Here is a 26,369-nt window from a genome sequence, read left to right on the forward strand (position 1 = left end):
TAGCATTCAGGTTGTTGGATAAATGAAATATATACCATAGTTGTTTTGGTTTGAGGAAGTGGAATTTAGCAATCATTTGTGAATTGTCTTGAAGTTTTAGGTCAGTTTTTAATATGCATGAATATATCTAGAGTAAAAGTTTATACTCTAGGTTTCATTGTGGTAGCAATCTTACAAGAAGTATTGTGCGAAAGTCTTGCGTTACCAAATTTTCTGGTGGCAGTCTTACAAAAAACATAGTGTGCTTCCAAGTTTTCTAGTAACAATTTTATGTCATAAAATTTTTTTTTAATTCTGGATTTTTATATATTCATGATGTAGAAGGCAGAAATAAACAGCACAATCAGTTTCTCTCAAAATATTTAACAATTTGAAAATATTTCAATGAAATTTAAATGTTCCAAAAAATGTCATTATTCATTAAAATCTCAGAGAACAAACAGTTACAATGTCAGTATTTAAATAGCAGATGGGAATCTTCCTGCGGTCTGGATGTGTCATCTATTGGTTTGCTGCTAATCGCTGACCTATGAGCGAATCTAATTGGCCAATAAGAGAAGTAGACATCGAGTAAATCGTGAAGTCAGCCCTTTCATGACTCTTGCCAATATAACGAGTTACTTGATTAGCCGTGCTAGGAACGGGCGCTGTAAAACGAATAAGACTCAAGGTTTAGAAATCATTACGGTCATCATCATCATCATCATAAGATAATCAGCATCATCTGTCCTAAAGCTCATCAACAAATAATGCAACAACCAAGATTCTACAGCCATGTCAGCGCTCCACCACTGCCACATTACCATTCAGGTGAGTCACCAGCATATATTCTAGTCTCTTTCCTCTATACTATTTACTGTTTCTTTTTCAGTTCGCTCTCCATTTTGCTAACAATACTGACAGATTTAGTTTTGACTTGTGATAGTAGAAATGGTTAAAAACATTTTTGGCATATTTATATTTACCAAAGTAAAACAATGTTCTGTTTACAGTCATAGCTACTCAGGAAGGTTGTTTGTGAGTTAATTTGGTGTTGAGATTGCTTACAATAATGTTACTAATAATATATTTGATCTCGTATACTACTTAGTAATGTTGATTTGTACTACACAACTTTTTAAAATGATAAGTCAACCCGTGGCCGTATTTTTTAGAGAAAATTGGATTGATAAAGAATCAATTACCTTTTTTAACTCTTTTCTCTCATTTGAGAAAACTATTATCTTCAGCAAAAAATATTTCATTCAACTTTTATTAGCATGGCACCAACCGATACAGCGAGCTGGAGCATCTCTCCCTCCTTTTTACGGAACACCCTTGGGTTATACATCAGATTGGGGTATCAACGCAACTACAACTGCTGCGAGAGAAACCTACATGTCAGACTATGTGCAGGTATAACTTCTACATCTTGACCTGAACATATCTTGGCATGACTTCCACGTCTATGTAAAACTAGCTATACGAGCTGCTCAGAATATATGAACCTCTTGGACAGTGGGCTGAAGATTAACACAAACAATTTTAGAAAAGTACAATTGCCTTTGTCTGTAATATAACTAAAAACTGATCAGGGTGCAGATGTATTTTGCTTTCCTATATGTTAGATATTAATACTTGAAACTAAATCAAAAGGCTTGTGTTCTAAAGCTTTTTGCTATAAGGTCTATAAGCTTTTTGCCAAAAAGCTTATACACATATAAGTTTGCATTTTGACCACGTGGAAATTCAAGAGTATTTTGTTAAAAATTTTGCATATGTGTTTATTTTTATATTCTCTACACAAACTCTTCTTAGCTGCAAAAAAATTTATCAACTTTCTAAATAAATTTTTGTCGTATAATAATATATCAAATAAAATACAAAAACTCATTAAGAGACCTGCTGAAAAAAATCATGTTATAATTGCAGCAAATATATATTCGGGATGGCCAGAACAGGCTGGTAAATAATACTAAAGTTTTCTTCTCTAACTATGGTACATGAATACACATGTATATCATACACTTGTCATAGGAATTCAGGGCTTTGTTTGACCAAATAACAGCTATATTGCTGTCACAAATATCTTTTTTACGACTGGGAACCAAAGATATGTGCCAACTGTTTATTCACACAGTGCTGTGATCACCGCTTTTAAATATTAGAAAGAGGCTAAAGCTGGTTTGCTATAGCTACAGATTGATAAATATTTGTGTGATTTCAGCTTGATAGTTGATAGTAGATGTTTTATATGGGAAAATGAAGGCGGTGGTTATTAAAAGATGTCTATCCACTCAGTTCCTGAATTGTCAGCTTTTATGTAATCTTTGAAGCCACCCAAACAGGCTTTGTTTGAGTTTTTTTTTAATAAAGTAAAAACTCGCTCAGCAAATGAGCACTTGAATAATATCAACAGTTTACTACTTTTTGGCAGCCATGCTGTGGGATGCTCTTTAGGCAGCTTGCCATTCAGCAAGCATGATCGGCCATGAGCGTAAGTTTAAGCCAGTCTTCACAATGCCAGCCTTTTCCAATAGAGATAATTTTTTGCTAAAAAAACTGCTCATGATAAAATGGCAGCAAATGTTATAGTTCAAAAGTAAAAGAGTAAGCTATTTGTGCACAACTTTCATTAAGATAACCTCACAAAAGCAAGAACTTAAATCATTAAGGTGTCAAAATCTTTGAATCAGTAATCTTTGTATCACTTCCTGTTGTCTAGCAGACCTCTCCAAGACTTACGAGGCTGGAAGAGGCAGTCACAACAGCGCACTCAACACCCCTTGCTCAAACTGCACCACAACTTAATCCAAGCTCTCCCAACTCTCTCATCCTAGGAGACAGCATATATGTTCCGAATAAACCTAGCTCCAGTCCGATTGAAGAAAAACCACACTTGCATGGCAGTGACAGTCCGCTCAGTAAGCATCTTTATTTTATCAACTTCCTGATGCTGCCTCTATTCCTGCTAAGTCGCTATGTAAAAAGATTTATGTAAATAATCTCACAATTTCCGACAAAACACTCCTTTCTGCGTGAAGTTTTTTGTAACTTGACCTTCCCGACGCAGGGCAACGAAAGTATACGATGTTCCTGAAGTAACGTGATACTACTGTAAACTGGCCAACGCAGCTTCCAAAAGTAGTTACACCTGCACAGTCTCGATATCCAATTGTCAGCATCAAAAGATCAGGTTTTAGGTTGAGTTATATTAAAAGCCAATTGTATTCAATCAGCTGTTTGCTCCTCTCCATAACCATTTTCAGCGCTGTGTAAAGTCTCATCCCTGCGGTGTTATGGCGGCACACGAACAGGCATGATTGATACAGCGACTAAACGCAGTCCGCTCTGGAATTATTTATTGCTTTTGCAGATTTTCAGAGTCGAAATTCTCTGAACTTTGTCCATGACTAATCTAATTCTATTATGGTGACTGACAGGACGCGTTGCTGTTACGAGAGAGCAATAAGCATTAATAAACAGGCACAGCGCTGCCTGACCGCATGTTATTATATTATGTAGAGCTAGAGGAGTTGCAAACAAGCATGGCAGCAGCAACCATGCACATAAAGACTGCTGCATTTTGCCAGTAAAACTATGTGTTTTATTCAATTTTAACCTTTGAGGGCCACTGCATTCTATGATACTGTAAAAAGAGAGTCCATTTTTGATAAAAAACTTTCCTATTTGTCGTGCTGGATTTATGAGCCTTGATTGGTCCTTTTTGTAGCAAACTGTATACAGTTTTTACATTTTTACACGCTTTACTAGTCATAGACTCATCTCATGCTAAGATTCTCGAAGAAAAACAAGCAAAGGTTCATCAATAACTTGTGATCAAAAGACTCCTTTGTATTCTAGGGTTTTTTCAGATCTCACCACGTAGGGGATATAGCATTGGATACAACTGAGACATTCAAATTCCAATCGCGTACATTTCACTTTTGTGGGATGACTATGGTAGTTTTTGCCTAAATTTGGGCGTACGAATACACACAAAAACAGAGTAGAGTAAGGTCCATCAATGAAAGATAAGCACGTGCGTGCCGATGCATCAGTCAATGTCGTAGACCAATATCTTTATAAATATTTTAATGTTTGTAGGATTCAGTAACCAAACGCTTGCCTCATAACAAACAAGCTCAGCGCACCACGCTAAAACATTTTATTCTATTAGTTCACAGGTCATCAATAGCATAACCACCATTTGGGGTCACATATCTTTGAAAGTGGCATGTAGAGAATAACTCTATGAACATATGTAGTGTGTATATGCGTGTAGAGAGAAACATTTTAAATACTTGATCACGCACCCTCCTCTAGAGTACGCGTAGGAAATCCGGAAGCATTCTAAGTCTACCAAATCGCTTGAAGTTGTGTTCAAACATTACTTAAAAATATATTTCTGCTCAATTAGCAACTCCCTCTATAAATACATCTATTGTTTAATTTTAGCAGTTCTCTGAAACAGCAACAATGTACAGATGACTAAAGTATACAATTCCATTTTTCTTAGAAGAAAGTTCTATTTATTCGTTTTCACTATGTACATAGCGCTGGGTATGAACATCTGTAACACCTTTGTGGCCTCTAGCCCATCATCTCATAAAGTGTTAGTTGTTTCCTGTAGCACAGAATAATTTATGATTTTTCTACATTTCCCAGCACCATCAATGAGCTCGTGTTGGAACACAAACTTGAAATGACCAAGTCTTTCGGCAGATGCAGGGGACATTAGTAAAGACACCAATGTGTTCAACTCATGATTTTCACAGATTATTTAGACTCATGCATGTTGGTATTAGTTCAATGAGCTCTTGCATCACATTGGACAACTTTGTTAGAAGCAAGCATGATTTTTGTTGTTTGAAAGTTACCAGACATGAAAGGCTCATCATTGTAATAATTGTTTTCAACTCAGAGCTATTGACTTAATTAGTTAATATAAATATGCAAACAGTAAAGATGATATTAAAGAGGACATTTGGTTGAAAAAAACATTGCCAAAATTGGGTTGGTTTAGTCACTTGAGGTGAAGGTTTTAGCGTTGGTTCTCACATCATAATGATAAACATCAGCGTGTATAGCTTCCTTTTAGCCTGTTGATTTGATGTCAGGCTAAACCCATAGATTATGACTAGCTGTTCATTATTGATAGTAAGATAGATACTAACACTATCAGTCTCACAGTTTTTTCGGGTATGAGGTCACATGACTTCTTAAAAAGTCATGTGATTACAAAGCGGTACATTTGGCCATTGTAGAAGATGCTGACGATTCTGGCAACTATTCATCAAATAAACCAAGGAAAGAGAGAACAGCATTTACTAAACATCAAATCAAAGAACTAGAAAAAGAGTTTGTAAACCACAACTATCTAACTAGATTACGAAGATATGAGATATCCATGGCACTCGACCTCACAGAAAGACAGGTAGGCTCTCTAGACTCTGAATGTAACTGCTGACCACTGATCAATTCGCGGAACAGTGCATTGCAGTTATTATTATGGCAAGGCAAGGCAGGTACTTTATCCGTGATGATACACACAATTATACAGCCATTAGCTATAATTAGTGCTGCCACAGGCTGCTCTCTGCTTGGGTCAGCTTGGTTTAACATAGAGAATGTGTTTGTCGGGTTTTATCTATCTTTACCTAATATGCAGCATTATAGCCGAGATATATAAAATTCAAAGTCTATGGATAGATAAACAGTTGAAAAAGAATTTGACACTTGGTAGCGGTGATTAAAAACTAGGAAAATGGTCATTCCAAGTGATTATAGGTATTTCCACTTAGGGGTCATTTCAACTTGGTTTGGATTGGTCAACCACATTTATGGCAACTCAAACTTTGCCATTTGTATTTTACCACGACAAACCATCAGCGTTGTGAATAAGCATTGCAACAGTTTGTATACAAATAGTCTAAAAATAGAAAACAGCCGAACCTATAGTTGGAAAGGGTAACAAAGCACAGGCCTCATAACCTTGGAGCATGGTCCTGAAGCTAAATACTAATAAGTGATACAATTCACTGGTAAATAAAAAACCTATGACATCACATACGTTGATTCACAAAGGGGACTTTTGCAATTCACACTAAAACCCTTTGAGGTACTTTGAGAAATCTTAATGAGTGCAGCAATATGCTGCCCTTGATATTCATCAATCATCATCCTAAAGATTTAGTGGTAGACTTTCACCATTTTTAAAGTTCTAGCAGTTTTAGCTGCCACGTACTTTGAGTGTCATGACTTTTAGCTACTATACTAATCGCAGAATTAAAATTGAGATAAACGCACAGTTTTTAGCCAAATTAACATGAGATCGGATTAACATCTGATTCATTGTGGGTAATACATTTCTATTGTTAGCTGGATAACCTGACTAATGTCCTAACTTTGAGAATAAATGTGAACACTTGAATTGCCCATAAAGAGGCCATAAAGGGATATCTCTCCCTCTCTGAGTACCATGTCCTATGAAGATATAGGTGATCATGGTTTTCCCTACTTCCTATAACCATGACTTTTCTTGGCAGGTTTCAGCAGTGGTTTGTCATTGCCTTCTGTTTTTATTGAGACAGCATCCCTAACTAGCTGGCCATTGCCTCGCAGTTGCCTTGCCGTTGCCTCAGCCCTTTGTCAAATTTTTTTAGTCCTGCAAGGTTGCTAGCCACCCTCCTTATCCACGCAGCAGCGCAAATGTGGAAGCCGTTTTAGTCGCCGACGACCCGACCATAAAGAGGTAGCAATAAAAAAGTATCATTGTTGTGGTGTAGCCTGAGGTCACACTATATGATTTTTTAAAGAAATTTGAAAGTTTACACACTATTAAAGGGCAGTCATCAGAGCCAAGTCACACAACAATAGAGAATGCATTAGTTTTAACCAAAATACTCAGATTGGTTCTCCAATCTGCTTGACCATCCACTATCTTCCTACTTCCCTAGAAGTTCCACTACCGTAAGTCCTTATGCTCAAGCCGCGCGGCTTGTCGTTGGGCGCGTCTTCTGGTTCAAGGTCATAGACCGCGGCTAAAGCCAAGTTTTTAAAACTTACGTGGGGCTCAGGGCGGCTTCTCGATAAATGCGGTCTCTGCTCAGTTCCGCGCTATAACAATATAATCGCAGTCATGATACACTTTTATGTACGGGGTTTTGGCGATCTACTCGTTTATTTTCAAGGTCATGTTTATGGAATACTTTAGACTAAAGAAGAATTTATCACTCTAAATCGATATGAATTCGTGACACACGAGTGAGAGACAGTTGAGAGTTGGGAGTGTGTTAATACCTGCCGACATCGAAGCAGAAACTATGGACCAAACTTAGTGCAAAGCTCATTTAAGTGATATTAAATTTCTTGGGCGTTTTTGTATTCTTTTTAAATAAATCTAAATTCCAAACGAAACTTCTATCTACGAAGATGATGAGGTATGTTTAACTCACCACAGTCATAGGTTATTAACACCTTTTCATTCTTGACCGACATCTTTCCATAAACGTGAAGCCCTCTAACAGCGCAATAAAAATCTAGCTGAGACACGGCAAGTAAGTTCTTAATGCAAGGGTTCAGAAATTTTAATTCGAACTTGGAAGTAAAAGAAAATTATTTTCATGTTTTCTGATGTGGCCTGTTTTCTTATTCAAGAGGACAGGGGTATAGTGAAACCCGTCTCAACACTCTCGCTCCTGAAAGGGTCAAGGACAACAAAACCTCAGTCGTTAGCCATGGCCTGTGGGCATATGCGGCTTGTTGGTAAGGGCGGCTAGATACTGCAGGCGGCTTGTTGGAGGATTTTTTTTTTGTGAGTCATCTGTTTTTGAGCACAAGCCGTGCAGCTTGAGCATGAGGACTTACGGTACACCTTATATCGAACACCTTGTCAATTCACATTATAGAACAGCATTATGTAAAAATAGCTTTTTATTCCATTGCAGATGAATTTTACTTCACTATTCTTTATTTTATGATATTATTTTTATCTTATTGTCTAATTTGCCTTGAACCGCATTGACCGGTAATAATAAAGCTAATATCTAATATCTATCTAAAACTAAAGACTGATATAAAAAATAAAAACAATCAATTAGATTGTTGCAGACAAAAATATTAAATGTATTGATTTTATTAATAGTTTTCAACAATTCTAGTCGATACTGTTTAAAATCATTTGATTGGGCCAGTTTACAACAACCTTGTAGCAACTTTTGTTATGCTGCTCATTTACGGTAGTCCCTCACTATACGCTTAATGGGGACCAATGTCCTCCGCGATAAGTGAAATCCCCAAAATAGAAACTAATTGTTTAAAGTATGCTATATGAATGCCTGGCATTGCACAGGGAATAAAAAAGTTTTTGCACAGAAAATTTATTTTTACTCAGTATATACAACAATTATTATTATAGCTTTTAAATGAAGGTGTTTTGCTTATTTCTTTGTACTTTGTTTATTTCTGTAATTTATACTGTACCGGCAGCAGTGCCTATTACAGCTCTATACTGATTGCAATAATCTTGTCGGCCGAGTGAGTTTAAGCATTTTTTTTTGTTCTGGCACGCATTTGTCTTCTGGTATATTTCACGCATAAAGCTAGCTGCAGTGTTAAGCGTGAAGCCATGAAATATTGACATGTGTAATAAGTATGTGCCCAATTTATTATCTAGTATAGCCAGTTGGACAGTGTAGTGCATTGGATAAATGCCTGTCCACAGAACTATAGGTTCTGAGTTTAAATCCAGCGTACAGTCGATTTTTCATTCCTAAAACTTTATAGCTACAACTGGACACGCAAACAGACAAATGTTGAGATTTCTGTACGTAGATGTAATGTATGTATGTAATGTATGAGCCAACATTTTAACACCAGATTACTTGAACTGCTTTCTAAACATATTGTATTTACTTCCTAGATAATAAGTAACAAATTGAAATTATTTTAATTGACTTTTAGTTTATATTTCAACTTTATTTCCAGTATTTTAAACCAGAGAAAACACTTACGTAGTACTGACATAGTTGAACCTCGTCTGGTCTGAATATTTGTGCATGGGAATGACTGTGGGAAGGAAGTCAAATCTTTGTACTTATGTATTTTATGTAAAATACATAAAACATGTGTAAATTAAAATACATGTAATTAACGTATTGTAATTTTTTCAATGTTTTTTTGTTAATCTTTTTAATTTTGGAACGAACATTTTTTAATCAGCAAGTACTAAAACTGCGAGAGGTGAATCGCGAAGTAGCAAGAGTGTACTGTATTGGAAAACAACATTGAGTTATTAAGATACGCACGCTAAGGAGTTGTTGCTAGCATTGTAACGTTGAGCAAGTGATTTCAGCATGGCGAGAAAATGCTCGTTCAAGCACATTGAGACGAGATGAGGCAGATTAACCCTGCATCTACTCAGTTAACCAATCACATAGTCATCGATCTGGTTCAGCATGCTTGCGCTGGTGATAAAACAGACAAGAATTTAATAAATGATTACAACATTGAGTGGTAGTGCAATACTACAAATTATAAATAAATTTATTTATTTATGATATCTATTTATAGATATCATAAATAAATAAATTTTGCCATATTTTGTTATTGCGGAACAAAATGTAGCAATGTACTATTGTTTAGATTGAGCGTTTAACAATATTTACAGAATTATTTTTGGTTTATAAAACCATTGTTTTATGGTTTTATAACCCATAAAACAATTTTTGGTTTTTGAGAGAGCAAATGGTTTTTGAATTATAAAACCATTTGCTCTTTCACCATTTTAATAAACCTTTCAATATAAACTGTGTTGTAGTTATGGTGCAAGGGACTAGGTTTTTTCTGAGATTAGATACTTGGCGAGTATTACTTATTTGCTGTAAGTAGAGCCCGTTGGGGTAAGTGAGACTGCTTACCTGGATGACATCTCCCTCAAAAGCGCTCAAAAACTCTTTAGTAAGTTTAAACCTTTTGTTACCGAGATAATTAGAAAGACAGTTAATGTCGTTTGCTAAAAACTCCTACAATTTTTGTTGGTTTTTCATCAAACTGTTCGTTTAGCCTTGTAAAAGAATACTTACCTTACAAAATGCTAAAAAGATCGTTTAGTGTAAAGGATGAAATTTGAGGAAGCCATCGCTGTTAGCGATCGTAATTCCGATCAGTTGAAACAACAGAATTGCTCACCAATTATAGCTCAGCATAAGAGTAGTTAGTACATTCGCTTTCGTTTCCTATCATCAAAAATCTATGCTTACAAATCACCCGTAGTGAGTTTACAGGAAGTTACAGCAACATATTTAACCCATTCAGGACTAATTAGTTATTGGTTGACTGCTCCCCCAGCCCAATTAATTTTTCACTAGCCTTACAATTAAAATAGAGCTACACAAAATTGAGTATAACTAGAGTTCTTTTCAAAATAATCTGTTTTTGTTTTTTGCAGCTTAACAAAGACATTCCAGGCTACAATGTGATATAAATTTTTGTGCACCTTTACAAATTCTACTGACCACAATTTCTAATAATTCTGTGAACTTTTTTTTTATCAAAATTGTTTTTCATGTTTCGTAGCAGCTCACAAGCAGTTTTTTGATACTGAAATTGTTGGACCTATGTTAGATTGATTGCAAACTTTATCAGCAGCAAATAAAAAAAAGATTTCTCAATTCCGAGCAATAGAACAGGTGTTACTAGCTTCTAACTAACACTACGTCACTGACAGTTTTATCAATTATATAATCAAACAATTTGTTAATTTATATTGAAATGCATTGCAGAGGTTATTATAAACATATTATGCATAAAAAATACTCAAGTTACCAGCTAACAGACCATCAATTACTAGCAAAAAAATAGGTGTAAAAATACAGTAAAATATATTGTAAAAAATACAGTAAAAATGAATATGCATAAAAACGAAACAATATATACATGTATAATAAGGGTGTGTTCATTAAAAAATTATGACACGGTGAGAGTTATTTGATGCCAACTACACATGCATATTTGCTGCCATTATAAGTTAGTTGATGCAGTATTCATCAGATATTGGTGTTGAAGCCCTAGGCTCATCAACAATGGCATCATCACTCACAAGCCCTTGACTGTCTTCACCTACATGTAGCAAATATGATCGGTAGTAAGCAACCTATTTGCTTTCAAACTTTTTGTACAGCCTAGAAAAAATTGTGCTTTAGTAGCTTTTCAGGGTAAATACCTGATAACAAATTGAAAATAAGTAGTCTACTGCAGCTAACAATTGGTAATACAAATTGCAAATATTTTTTGATACTGTAAATATAAACACAAAAAGTCATGAAGATGATTACTGTGGTAAGTGTCCCCTATCGACCAATATTAGAGCCTAGTGGTTGAGGCTAGTTTATAGTAGATGTTGAGGTTGAGAACTATATGCTTGACTAATTGTGGGTTGAACAATTGGATATAAATGAAATAAGAAATTTTTATTATCTTGTAGTTCTACAAGGAAATCATAAAACTATTGTTTATTATGGGGTAATAGAGTGATGAGTTCATGCTGCAAAAAGATCTAAATTTTATTGGATTGAAAATGTTATAATCATGTGTATCATGAAAAAAATCCATATCTTACACTGTTAGAATAAAGTTTGTTAGAAATTCACAAGAAAAATTTTGGCTTTTTATCGTTTTTTTTTCGGTAAAATTCTATAAATAGCCACATAAAACTTACCTTCTTCCATCAGAAAATTCTCATTTTCTTCTTGAACATTACTTTTGTTGCTATTTTCTTCCACTGAGCTGATTACCGCATCTAATTCACTTAAAAAATTTGCCATCGTTCGGATAAACCTTTTCCAATATGGCGATCATCAAATTTCCAAAACAGTTGATATCTATCACATAATTTGTTAGTTAAAACTTTCTTGTCCAATCACATATTTGGTATCAAAATGATGCCCAGACTCTTAAACTTCGTTTGGTGAATGAATAAAACCGATGTACCTAAACAGCTAAGCAATAGATCAAATCAAAGTTTAACCCGAGTACTTCGGGAATGGGCCCTGGAGAGCACAACTCTTCCCGAGGTATTCGGGAACAGTCCTGAGTGGGTTAATGTCATCCAATTTATTACTGGTCTGGAAGTTATGAAGTCCTCAAATGCAGATCTAGTCGGTTCAGTTTAATACGCTGATCAGGCGGACCATCAGAGTCAGCAAATAGCCGAAAAGCTATTATTAGTGTAAATGCTACTAGACTTATGCTTCTACAAGCATGTATGTGCTCATATATACACACGCTTGCACTGTAGTAAGTTGTAGTAGGCTGGCCAAGCAACATCCGCAGTCAGGCCATCATAGGAGTATCAATTTATTCCAAGTCCTAGTCTCGTTGCGTGACTCTGTGATATCTGTTAAAGTTATTAAAAATAATACCAACCCAGCCAGCAGCAAAACAGGTCAGTGTTATTCAAAGAGCACTGACAGCGCTGACAAGGCGGTGTTGGCTTGGGGTCTAGTTGTTATTCCAGAAACGAAGTCCTATATGATTGTTTTTACTGATGAACAACAAGGATATTGTAACAAACTGCATTATATTTCCATGAATTTCAACATATTAAAAAAATGATTAACTAAATATTGATTTATGTTCATTGAGAACAAATATGTTCTCGTTTATATAAACTAAACATATATGTTCAGCAAACAATCGCTGCCCGGCACTAGTTCATGAATAGATGGCATTTGTAACTTTTGATCTGTGACATCAAAGATGGATATACAATTCAAGCCACATCCTTGCATATAACAATCGCCATGGCTAAAAAACTAAAATGAGTGCCATTCATCTATCCAGTAACCCAAAGTTCATACACATCAGAGAGCGACAAACCGATTGAGTGCAGTCGTAATAAAATATTTCTCACAATGAACTGAGCGCTGAGCGGCCGATAAAGCCGATCTGGACAAGTCATTGAGAAGCTAAGTTAATTGCCATCGGTTTGGATTAGTTTTGGTTTTATCTGTCCTCTATAATGTCAGGCCATTAGAGAGGAATGCCTTCATCTGAGGTTCACCACTTCATATTGCGCTGCCATAAAATTGATGGGTATGGTTTGAGGCAGCAGCTGTTCACATACATCAGACTACTGTGTAGTTGCCAAAGGAAGCAATCTGTCTGTTTATTTACACATCAATGCGGTTGATGGGAGTGACAGTCATATAATCAAATGATGTCAGCTCGTTTTAAAACTTGCCAAATGCTAATGCTCTAAACCGACTGCACTGGCACTGCATTGCGACATTCCATTTAGAGGTTCCTGACATTGTTTATAGAGCATCTCAAAAAATATAATTTACTTTTAATTGGAAATATATTTCAATCTCAGTTTATTAACCTCTATTTCACATTGCCAAACAGCGCAGCCTTAAAAAGCTGCTAAACTTACTGCATTAACTGTTTTTTTAGAACATTCTAGAAAAAAAAACATTTTGTATTTCGGTCCACTTCTACTGTTTCGATAAGCAGACACGAAGAGGGTTTTATGTCAGTGAAAACTAATCAGCTGATTCGAATGATCTGTACTAATCCCTTGCTGACATTAAATATCCTGTCAACTACTTAATAAAGATATAGTTCTCAGTGTTTAGAATTTAAACACTCCGCAAGCTAGATTTTAAAAACTTAAAAATCATCTGTTTTGTGCAAAAACCTTTTAAAATGTTTGAGGCAGCCTTGAAGCTACTAGTATGACATATAAACCATTTCACAATTCTATTGGGCTGCTAATTTAGATCTCGAGATCAGCACTTCCCTATTCGTTCTCATCACTGAACCACTTTCGTCTGATGAGGGTACCCCTCGTTTTGAATGAAACAAAAGGCTCAAAATATAACTAAAAAATGGACGTATTTGGAAGATGTTACTGGAAGGTCATTCTAAGAAAAGTCTAACGTTTTTACACGGCAGCAACATGTAAAAAACTAACCCTGTGATCTTTGACCTTTTTCTGTCTCTTCTCTGCTATCATCTGATCGAAACTTGATTCCTTTTAGGTGAGTGAAATGTGCAGATCATTTACAGGATTGATGGCATTATGATATTTATTTTTGATATATCAAAAAGATAAAAATCCGGATTCACTGGGCAAGTTGTTGTGATGACAAATACGTTTTCTTCACAATTGATTCTTGCAGCCCCTGCGAACAACAGCTCATACCCCTTAGAGATGTGAACACTTCTTAGAGATGTGAACACCTCTTAGAGATGTGAACACCCCTTAGGGGTGTCAACCCTCCAATAGAGAAGCCCTACCCTAGATTAAGGTGGTAGCTAAAATATAATGATGTCAATATGTGATATGTCAGATGTGTATGGTGTCAATACATTTTTTTAAAGTAATTAATGGCAGACAACTTCATTTTAATTGCAAAGTGATATCCTTGTAGACTATTTTGTCATTGTGAGACATGCTTTCAAATGAGTAGTAGTGTGACTCAATGCCAGAGAGGTTGTCTTATCATTACCACTACGTATACCAACTACCGCTAACTAAAAACTATGCAAATGCCAATGTACTATTACTGCACTGATTTACATAGGCTACTGTAGAAGCTCGTCTGAGGTAGGTCTAGTATTAGTCAGAATGTTAAACTCTACAACAAATGTAACATAAAAATGGCCGCACTGCAACCAATTTGCTCCATCTTCCAACACTGCTCCATCTTGCTAGTTTTTAAGTATTAGCAACTTAAGATATTAATAGCATTGAAACTTGGATATATGCATTAGAGCAGCAGCTAACCTGCAAATACCCTACCGATGAAATAGGTGACAAAACGTATCATAGAGAAATGGTTGTAAAAGTATTTGTTAATCGCACAAAAAAGGGTTTTAGAATTAGGGTGATAGCTGAATGATATCGATAGCAATTATCGATACAAAATAACTCTGCAAATATTACTTCTTTTGAAGCACAGAATATTAAACTATCAGCGCTAGATGAATTAAATAAATAAATGATTTATCAAATGCAGCATGCAAAAAAGAAGTGATGCTTCCTTCAGAGCAGCATTTTAATTTGATGTTTATAGCTGTGCAGACGTGGCTGAGATTGTGCAGTTGCAAAACAAATGAAAACTTTGTTTGCATAACTGGACAAGAATTTTTATACTAACAGTGCAGTTGTTTTCCTCTTTTCTTAAAATTTAAAAATTTGATTAAAATGTTTATATTATAAATGGAGTAAAAAACTACTTCCCAAAATCATTTAGAGCTGCAAACTTTATTCACAATACAGTGGAACGCTACCATATGACATTAATCCGTTCTGGTGTTGGGATGGTAAGACGAAAATATCGTATAGCAGTATAAAAACCCATTGTAATTATATAATGCAAAAGCTGCCCCTCTGGTAAAAAACATCAACTGTACATAATAAAAAATAGTAACGAAATAGTATATTAACCTTAGTAACTATAGTTACCTATTTAGGGGTTATGATCTAGTTATATATAATTAAAGTTATATAATATTAAAGTTTATAGGAAATATTATATCAAACATAAAAATGCATAATAAATTCGATATCGTTTCACTCACACAAGATTTCACAAGTCTTCCCGAAACATGAAAAATGCTTAGCTGAGAGAGGGTTTCGTATCTCTTTTATGTGTTGGTGGAGAGATTTCAGCAAATAGGATATCGGCATCTTAGTGACTTCGATGTATGCAGCACATGGACCGCCAAATTTGAATTTTGAGAGACAATTTGGTCCATGTCATATGAGGAGAAAAATGATGTAACGAAGGCCGGAATAACTTCGTGTTCCACATCATAAGGTGAAGAAACTGTAAGACATTGGGTCCACTTTATATGTATTAACTAACAGAATAGCAAAAAATATATTAGTATTACATTTGTAGTTTTACGAGTGTTTCACTCGATGCTGCTGGGAAGCATGTCTGAACAACGGAGTAAATTCCAACTTGACAGCAATCTGTCAGACCAAGAGCACCGTGCATTTGTAAACAACACTGTTTGTTTGGTAAACAGAGAAAGACAAATAGAAAGTATGACAAGCAGAGAGATGTCATTATAGGCTAAGCACCATTGCTAGCCTAAGTTCTACCGGTGCTAGCCTACGTTCCACCGGTGCTAGCCTAAGTTCCACCGGTGCTAGCCTAAATTCCACCAGTGCTAGCCTTCATTCCTTTAGCGTTGGCCATGCTCCGTATTCACGGCATCGTGATTTGCTGGTTTATCTAGAAATAATGACTCACTGGAGCTGCCGAGTATGTAAAAGTAACAACCCACTGCCTCATTAGCCTCTCCTAAATCATTATTAATACATAAATTACCAGGTAGCTGATGAGGTATTCCATATTTCATATGAGTTAGGATTCCATGGATCTCATCAATCTCAGACAATTGCTTCATATCTGCTGCCAAGTGTCGTGATGTAAGGAGTGGCTACAAAGAATGCTGCTTCATAATGGTGCAGTCGGGTTTTTTATGCACCACAGCTGTCGCCCTGTACTGTAGTATGGAGGGCTAGGTAGCCTTTGTAATGCCCAAATAGATAACAGAGATGTAACACAAATATATATAATTTGTCTTTATTTTTTGTCTTAAGGGTTTAATTTGTTATGAACAGTATTTACCAGCGGTGATAAAGTTCATACCTATAAAAATTCAATTGAAGATTATAAAGATTATTTTCAAAAGATTTGTAACGGAAAGATGAGAAAATATTATTGAAATCTGCTAAAAAGGTTAGGAGACATTAACCTAATGACCTATAATGAAAATGATTATCTTTGATGCTTCACCGTGGTAGGATGTTAATAATTAGGTCAATTAATTAAAACTGTTGTTTTAATTAGTTTTGTTTGCTTTAGCTTTGTTTTTGTTTTTGTGATGTCATTGTTTTGTTTCTGATTTAAATATTAATAGTCTCAATTCTCTCACTTGTTTGAGGTTATAATGGCATTGACATCATAAGTTATTTGCTCTTAATTTTTCTAATTTGACACTTTTTAAAATTTTGCCCAGTCCTACTTCCTAATAATGTGATACTGTGAAGTCAAAATACTTATAAAATACTCGTAAAATAATACTTATACTTGAAAAATACTTATAAAATATAATATATATATTGAAATTAATCATACCTAAAACACTAAAACTAAAATCACATTGCTAAACATAGAATGAAGCAGTATAATATATATATATATATATATATATACTAGCTGTGCCACCCGGCGTTGCCCGTGTAATAGAAAAGTCTTTGGACAGAAAATTGATTTGTATTTAACATAACAACATTTGCCATTCTAACTTTCAAACTACATATCATGAGGGAAGTGTGTCGTGAAGTCAAAATAAATTAAGAGAAAAATAAAAACAACTGTTAAGGTTTTAAAACTTTATCAAACAACTGTACCTTTCAAGCTAGTAGCCTGGCATAAATTCCACTAAGCTAGTTAATAAGGTTAGGCTTCCAATGACGGCAAGCCATGACTTTGAGTCTGCATTGTTGTCCAGCTCAGCTGTTCTAATAATAGCTATAGCCGGAAAACCAACAGACAGATATGCGACATACAGACGGACTCTGAGAAATATATATATAGATATATATATATATATGTATATAATTGTACGGTCATAAAAACAGCCTATAAGCATTACATTACTTACTTATCTACTACCTTACCTTTGCACTACATGCGAGGTTGTTTATAAGCTGTTTTTATTTCCCTAGTGCATTCAACTAGTGAGGTCGTGAGATCAGTGTGTGACTCAACGTTGTTATGGGTATTTTAACTGATGTAATAGATATCTTCACTATTGTTGATCACCATGCTCAAAGGAAGGCGTAGTTTACTGGGTAAACTCAGTGCTTCTAGAACTGGAGGTTTGAAATTTGAATCATCTGCGAAGTGGATTTTTTGTTACCAAAACTTTATCGCTATACCCGTACCATATAGATATATCGAGCAATTAGGAATACTATTTTGTGAACAACTTTACATCCAATTGCAGATGACTATACGTCCAGTGTATTGCTTCTTGTTCGGAGCACTTTTGCATCACTGGCTCATTGGCTAATTTGGTCGGCCATTAATCTTACGTTTTGGAAAATTGCCGGAAACAGGAAACAGCCGGTAGCAGGAAACAACAAAATAACTTTTATGGAGTTTACTAATAAATGAAATTGATCCTTAATTCCATTTTAAAGTGCCGAATTTAGTATCCAAATTAATATTGAAAAAAATTGTGTTTTTGTATGAAGCAAGGTAGAAAAACATGATCATTGTAATCGTAACATTGTGATACATTAGCCGATGTCCATAACTAAAATTTGATTAGTTTTTCAAAAGATACTATAATAAAAAAGCTGTAATATCTGTTAGTTGCTCTATGACACTCTGTGAGATCAAGGTTTTTAATATTGACAGATCTTAATCAGATCTGTCTCATTCTGTGCATTAACAAATGCTGAACTAGTAAGTATGGTGGTCACACGAAAGGGGTGTCAAGGTCAATAGCAACAATAAGTGACTCAGTTTTATGCGTCTGAGAGTTGTCAGTCATATTTATTGTTTTTTTTGACACACAGACTACTTTTTAGCACAACCATGTGACCTTTCAGAGCTGGCTCTCTTCCATGAGCAATCTTTTCCTGACAAGATCAATGTTTCAGATTGTACTGATCTAATTGGGTTACTCCGATTCCTCTCAATTCTTGCTGCAGTGACGTCGGCTAATAGCTATATTTTTGATCCATTTTCTAATGCATCAGCCTTCTGTTAATCAAATTTGTGTTGTGAGCGGTGACACATTGCCTTTTCTAAACATGGGCCCCTAAAACATCTGCTTGTTTAACCAAACATTTTAAACAACTAGCCTTACCTCCTGGCGGCTCACCGCCTGATGGTATTTATACATTTAAATAGAGCTTACACAAAGTTTCTGTAGATTTTATCAGAAAGTATCGATATTTTTCCCTCATTTGCGATTGTTTTTATGCCTGAGGTGGTCCGTCTGCCAAAATTTTTTTGGCAGAAAAACTTGATCGCATCTAAAACGCTCAGAAGAAAAATGCTTGTGAAATATCGTCACTAGTCGCTGTCTTGTCTGTAAATGAAATCGGCGATCGCTTTCAAGTTGAAACATTACTGGTCTCTATTCTGTCCGTTTTTGTCAACTATCGACATAATAATCTCACTCTCGCTTGATCTAAGCGGTTTAACAGCGATCAAGTTTGGCCGATTTTAATTTTGAAACATCTTTACATTCAGATCACCTCAAACATCAAAAACAATCGCAAATGATAGAAAAATACCGATACTTTGTGATTAAATCAACTAAAATTTTGTGTACGGTCATTTTTAAAATAACTAAATGATAAAGCTTTTTTTATCTATAGTAGTGGCTAGAAATATAGCGAAAACCTATTACGTACGCATCACAATGAATTAAACATACAATGCTATAAGTATTCATATTGAAGACGGTCTGGCTGCATCAAAGTTGATAAATACTGAGGAAATTATTGTGGTATCGTAATAAAGAGCGAAATGGTCTATAATCATTCAGCATGGGCAGTGACGCAGATCATTGACAAACAATTAGCTGTTCTGAGTGAGCTCATTGACAAGATCATTGACAAACAATTAGCTGTTCTGTCGTTTTTTTTTATCTAAGAATTTCGTAGAGCTTTGTTTAAGATGGCCTAATATCCAATTACCAGCCTTTTTACAATCAATATAATTGTTGGCAAATTCTGGAAAATAAAACTTTGTAGTATGTATCGGTAACGAATTGAAATCTAACTTGTGCCACCATCTGTTCAAATCCGCAATACTATACTGCTGACTGCTATTGCAATAGAGAAAAGCCAACAAAGTTTAATATTATTCAAATTTTCACTTTGTTTTTTATCAGTTTTATTTAAATATTGTTTTAATTAAACGTACAACGTCTCCCAGTTTAGCTGCACAGAAAAATATGAAAACAGCCAGCTTGTTTATTTTTCTCTAAACAAAGTAGTATTGGCAGCAGCAAAAGTGTGAAGCTATCAGCTTTGCATAAGGCAGACCAAGAAGAACAAATCCAAAGTTTCTTTTGACAGAAAAACTATGATAAAGCTACTGCTGTGTAAAGATAGTAGAAGTGGCAGATCACTAATGTATGGTCGCTGTATTACGCCTCCAGTCACTAATGTATGGTCCCTGTATTACGCCTCCTGGTTTTGTTTCCTAATATTTGTTGAAATTGTTACAAATAATTTATACCCTACAAATATGTTTTTGTAAACAATGCATCAAAATTCCAGTACAGTACAAAACTTAGTATTAAATGTAAAAAGATTTCGTTGTGTATTTATAATATAAAATAAAATACAACTTTTGTTTTCCGAGATTCATCCATTGTTGCACAAATGATAACATGACATTTAGGTTGATCAAAGTAATATAAAGATATCTTGTGCCTTACCTGAGTTATTGCTTCAAATTATATGTTGTACTTAATGTTTTACATACAAGAGAATTTATATTTTGTATAACGTATTTTCTACCATCTTAAGTTTTGGACCTGAAAAGCACTTGGATGTTGCAAACGGTTCAATAACTTGAAAGACTTAAATGCTTTGAAAGAAATATAGAAGCCACTCTCTCCGCCCTGGACCTGTAACTCTAACAAACTAGCGGTCAGATAAAAGAGCTCACTTATATTATTCTTTTTCAATTAATTAGAACATCTTGGCAAATATTTCTCTTAAACTTGGTATATCACAAGCAAGCATAAACACTTGCAGTACTGTATTTATTTGCTAGAATGATTTATGGGCTGCTGCTGTACATGTTTCCTTCCAATTTCAGCATATGGTCAATGTAGAGTTTCACGATTTCCAAAAATCACTAGGCAATTCGATATTGCAAATTTGCAATATCGAATTCATGATTTATTATATTATTCATGATTCGCAATTTCATTCATGATTATTCATGATTTCATAAGTTGTTCGTGATTCATGATATCATTATATGTAAAAAAACTTGTAAATTTTTGTTAACGTTTAATTCTATATTTTAGCTTAAAAAGAAACTGGTTTGTGTTTATGATAATTAGAAACATTTATGTCATGAATGCCCGTGTGTGAGTGGAAGTGGAAGGCTTTGAAATGAGCTTATTTTAAGGCATCCGTTTTTGTTTCAGTATCGCTCACTCTCAAAATCGTGAGGTGCGAGATAAATTGCCGTTACATTATTATATTGCTTATACGATTGGCGATGTCTCTTTAAATGGTGGTCATTTTCAAATCGTCTGCCTTCAAAATTGCCACTAAACAATTAAGTCATGATATCACAAAGCTTAAGGTCAAAGTGCATTTATGATGAGTATCCAGACACAATCGTTTTTGAACATCTTCCAAAGTTCTCGCAAGGCAGTGCTGTAGCTACAGTGTCTCATCCGCTCTTCTCCCCCTTCAAATAAACAATTGTAACACCTTTGTCATTCAAGTGTGTCTGGAAGTGACACCTGAGTCTACACTGAGAATAAAAACAATGAAGTCTATGACTATACATATAGGATGCTATTTAAAGTGCATTCAGAGCAAACTGTACCTTTACTAAATGTCAAACACCTGAGTTGAAATATATTTCAGCTGAGAGATTCTTCTCCGCATCTCTATCTAGAATAGCCTACCTAAATTGTTCAGCTTTCCACAATTGTAATATTTATATTAGTGACTTATATATACAATGCTTAGCTTAATGAGTTGATCAGGGATAGTTCACTCATCAACTTCTCATCCTCTTGCTTCTGGAAGAGTCAGCTGGCAGCACAGTCCCAGCTTCATTGACTTTCCAACTTCGGATTCTAACATGTTTTAAAATTTAGTATAAGGTTATGATATTTTGTTCCTAAACCTACCAAAAAGCCATCTTAGAACATATATACGCTGTTCTCACAAAAAAGTTTTCCCGAATACAGTCATCATTAAAGATCAACTTGCACAGAATTCTAGCAAATTTATCAAAAGTTTTTTTATCATTTGCGATTTTTTTGATGTTTGAGGTCGACAGCCAGAATGTTTCAAGATTAAAATTGACCAAACTTGATTGCGATTAAAAAACTCGGATCAAGCAAAAGTGTGACTATGACGTCTATGGTTGCAAATAAGTGTGACTATGATGTCTATGGTTGCAAATAAGCTGCCAGAATGAAGACGCGTAATGCTGCAACTTAAATGCAAATCAACTGCCGTCAATAACTGCAATCAATAAATGCCGATATCAACTAAAGCAGCGATAGCAACTAGTGACATCAGTACACAAGTCTTTTTCTTCTGAGTGTTTTTACCGCAATCACGTTTTGCTGATTTTAATCGTGAAACATTGTGGCAGTCAAATCACCTCTAATATGAAGAACAATAGCAAATAATAGAAAAATACCGATACTTTCTGATATCCACTAAAATTTTGTATAAGTTCATCTCTAAGCTGAAGATTATATTTTTCTTGTACCAAGCGTTTGGTTCAGTGAGGAGGCTGCGGCTTTGCCTTATGTTAGACATAGGTACCTCTATGCTAACTAGTTCTATGGCGGATAGTTTTATGCTAGTTTTTTCTATGACAGATAGCTTAAGATGATGTCGCTTGTAACAGCTCTACGTTAGTCTATTCTATGAAAGGCAGTTCTAAACCAACTCAGTTTTTGTTAATTAGTTGCGTACGCCAGTCAAATGTAGACAGGTTAGGTCTATGGCAGTTAGTTCTATGTAAATTAGTTCCATGATAGAAAACCTGTGAGTCTGCTGGACAATGAGGTGCATTGCTATTAGCTAAATATAATTTCCTACAATAATTATATTTTATTTATTATTTACGAACTATTTGTGTCTCAACATCAGCTGATGGCTGTGTGCAAGTTACGACTCACTTATGTAAAAGGCCAACTGGCTTCACACCTGCTGCTGTTATTCTCCTTTTAATAATAATGTAACCACCTGAATAGGAGGCTGTGTATAGGAGGCTGTGTATATACACATCTGCGTAGCAGAGCTATTATAGTGAAGGAATTGTATTAAAACACTGCAAGCATTTGTATTGCAAGTAGTTACAAACACTAAAATAATAGCTGTAATTCGATGAAGAAAATGTTGCACTATTTAAAGATTTTGTTTCAAAATTAAATGAATTGTGTTTGTCCAAGTTAATTTCACAACATCAGCCTAGTTTTAGTTTTCAAGCATTTCATCTCTGCACAAATCAAAATTTTCAAACTTGACTTCGAATGCTGAACAAAAATTCAGAGCCTGATCAGCAAAAATAACCTTGACATGGCTCTGCTGTCGTGTGACTTTCAATATCTTTTGTGTTCAATTGTTGACTAGCTTTCTATATGCTAATGTTTTTGATGTTAAAATTGGTAACAATACAGAAACATTTTTGAAGCAGTTTTACACGATCTTTGAGAGAATATCTTTTATTTAAATGAAACACAAAAGCTATTTCATTTTAAACCAAAATTTAAAGAAATAACTATGGAATACAAGCTGCTATACTGTTCCACCTAGTCGATGCTATTAGAAGAGTATTTACGGCGAATTCAGTTTACTTTATACACTCCCTGCTTTGGTTATATACAGTTGATAATTGAAATAATATAACAACACATTAAAACACTGTGTTCTAGTTTTGGAGCAAATCAAGTTGTTTCCATTATTTTTAATAAAAAAATCATTTCGGACTTTGAACAAACCACTTTTTAACCAGCCCTCTGTAATGAATTGTTGCCCAAAACTACCTGAACAGTAAGAGCTCAAGAGTTTATTTCACTGTATTCTGTCAGCATCTAGCAAAGTACACGCCAAACTTGCAGTGCAATGTTTGCTTAAAAGCAGTAAAACACCCTTTTGATCATTTTAAATAGTTCAAACATTTTACTGTGCTTGTAGCTGTATTGATTAGTTAAAAATATTTTTTTCACCTACAACAAAAGCTGCCTACTATTATGTGTTGGTTAAAAGACAAAACAGCAAAATCACTTGTCAATTTGCTGTCGGGTCTGTTTCAGGTCAAGGTTTGGTTTCAGAATAGACGAATGAAATGGAAAAGAACAAAGGGAGCCCAAGTAGTAAGAGACAAAGTCACTGGTCAAGTAAAACCGGCAGCGGAAGTAGACATTTCTTTAAATAATTTGGCCAATCAAGTGCAATCACATGCAAACTCTGTCAACCAAGGAGTTGCAAACATGTATCTAAATGACTGAATAGAAGTAGTAATACTTTGATTGTTATCACTAGTTGATGAGTCAATCTAAAGTTTTCATTTTTATTATAAATTTCTATAAATATATTAGACTATATGTTTTTAACAACAATAATAATCCTGACTAGCGGACAAGGTGTCTTCTGCTGTTAACGGATATTTGTCTTACAGTATATTGAAAGGATGAATAGTTTATAAGAAGACAACTCCGACATGTTTTTTTACCAAAGACCCTAGTTTTATGTTTCCATCTATTACCATTATGTCAGCCATGAGATAAATACCTCTATATTTCTTTCTTGGCTGATTATAAGAAACAATGTAAAAATTTCTGCCCCGCCAAAGAATGTACAATGACAAGCATCACAAAGCATTTTATCAAACAACCCATTTGTATATTGCTGTCATGTTTGTGTTTTATAATATTTTTTCATTTTTTTGACGACATGCTCAATATAACACTCTGGTGTACTTGATTATCAGACTCTTCTTTTCTTTGAAATTATTATGTTTAATGAATTTTACCTTTGGTTACTCTGCAAGCAAGGATTCTTTGCCAAAGCATCAGACCACAAAACTTGTTTCAACATCATCTATCTAGCAATGAATAGGGCTATAAATATAACTTTATAGTCACTGCCAAAAATTTTATTGTTTTTGTACACATTAGAGCTTGACTCATTTGATAAGAATGCCATTTCAATGGGTTTTAACTTCCTCTTCAGTTCCTTTTATGTGCCAATTTACAAAACACGCTAAATGACCTGAATCAGCTACATTTATGTCTTGTTTTGATAATAATATTCTCTAATTTACAATCTGTTCAGTTCTCTAATATTCATAGTAGTGGTGGTGATCATGGCAGCATTAGTAAACTCAGTAAAATTGTTGGTAATGGTAATAACAAAATGGCATTAGTCTTTAAAGTATAGCAGTAATAATTAAGGTATTAGTAACAGTTGAAGTGATACTAGTAGCAATCGTGGTATTATATAACAGTATAAATAATACTTGCAGCAGTCGTCGTCGTATTAGTAACATTTGAAATAATTCTAGTAGTAGTCGTGGTATTACTAACAGTTGAAATAATACTAGTAGTAGTAGTCATGGTATTACTAACAGTTGAAATAATATTAGTAGTAGTCATGGTATCACTAACAGTTGAAATAATACTAGTAGTAGTAGTCATGGTATTACTAACATTTGAAATAATATTAGTAGTAGTATTGGTAACAGTTGAAAAATGTTAGTCTTGCAGGTAATGCCACTAAAGGTTTATTTCATTTGATGATAGCCAGCAACTCAGTTTTATCTGTTCCTGGGTAAAACCAGGTGAAACTCTTTCTTGTACAGCTATGTTTCAGTTAGTCCTTTTTACATCACAAACTAATACTATTGAGTTGTCTGTTCTTGTAGATTACAACTTATTGGTCATTATTTTCTTGAATATTGAATGTTATGTACAAATTCAAACTGGATTTATATTTAGCAAAATGTCGCACTTTTGGATTGTAAAAATCACTATCATATATTTTGCACAACTAGAAGCACCAATATAATTTGTTCATTTTGTGTACCATGTTTACTAGCGGATTAGCTATTGTAAAGCTGAAACGATATTTATTAAGTTAGATGATTGATTTATATGATATAATTATAATCTTACACAAATAAAGTTACAAGACACCATTTCTCAGGTTACACAATCTCATTGATATTCAAATCACTTATATATTTAATATGTAGCCAAACGAATTAAATACGCACTAAATGAAGTAGACTTTGACAAACAACAATGTTAACCGTACTTTAGACAAGCTGTTGAAGTTGTCTTATTTTGTTTCTTTAATTATTTTGATGAGAAGATGACTACACTCCTCACTGGTCATATGAAACACTGCAGGTTCTTTATGCTAGCAGTAGTAAAGTCCAAAGACACGTAATTATGCTGACATACTGAAGCATGCTGATACACATTGCTTATTGACACGCTGTTGTTAGCATTTTTGAGCCAAATCATATATAAAAGATTTTACCAAATTCGATATTTTAGCATATTTGCAAGAGCTGATTTTTATGTGAGATAAGACAATATGCACAGAAATTCTTTAATCAGCT

The 26,369-nt window shown here is 34.6% G+C and overlaps 1 protein-coding gene across 3 annotated transcripts; it reads left to right on the top strand.

Annotated features, from left to right (window-relative positions):
- Positions 1-615: 615 nt before the first annotated feature.
- LOC137400132 (homeobox protein MOX-2-like) lies at positions 616-24,727 on the top strand. Of its 3 annotated transcripts, none has more exons than XM_068086451.1 (5): positions 616-810; positions 1,259-1,395; positions 2,705-2,903; positions 5,247-5,416; positions 24,058-24,727. In XM_068086451.1, exons 1-5 carry the CDS (start codon positions 750-752, stop codon positions 24,250-24,252), a joined length of 762 nt encoding a protein of 253 aa, XP_067942552.1. In that variant the 5' UTR covers positions 616-749; the 3' UTR covers positions 24,253-24,727. The 3 variants fall into 3 exon arrangements, with proteins under 3 accessions (XP_067942552.1, XP_067942558.1, XP_067942565.1); XM_068086457.1 differs by having other exon boundaries at positions 2,708-2,903; XM_068086464.1 differs by having other exon boundaries at positions 2,708-2,903; positions 5,250-5,416.
- The last annotated feature ends 1,642 nt before the right edge of the window (positions 24,728-26,369 follow it).

This window comes from Watersipora subatra, chromosome 1 (assembly GCF_963576615.1).
Source record: "Watersipora subatra chromosome 1, tzWatSuba1.1, whole genome shotgun sequence".
Lineage (NCBI taxonomy): Eukaryota > Metazoa > Bryozoa > Gymnolaemata > Cheilostomatida > Watersiporidae > Watersipora > Watersipora subatra.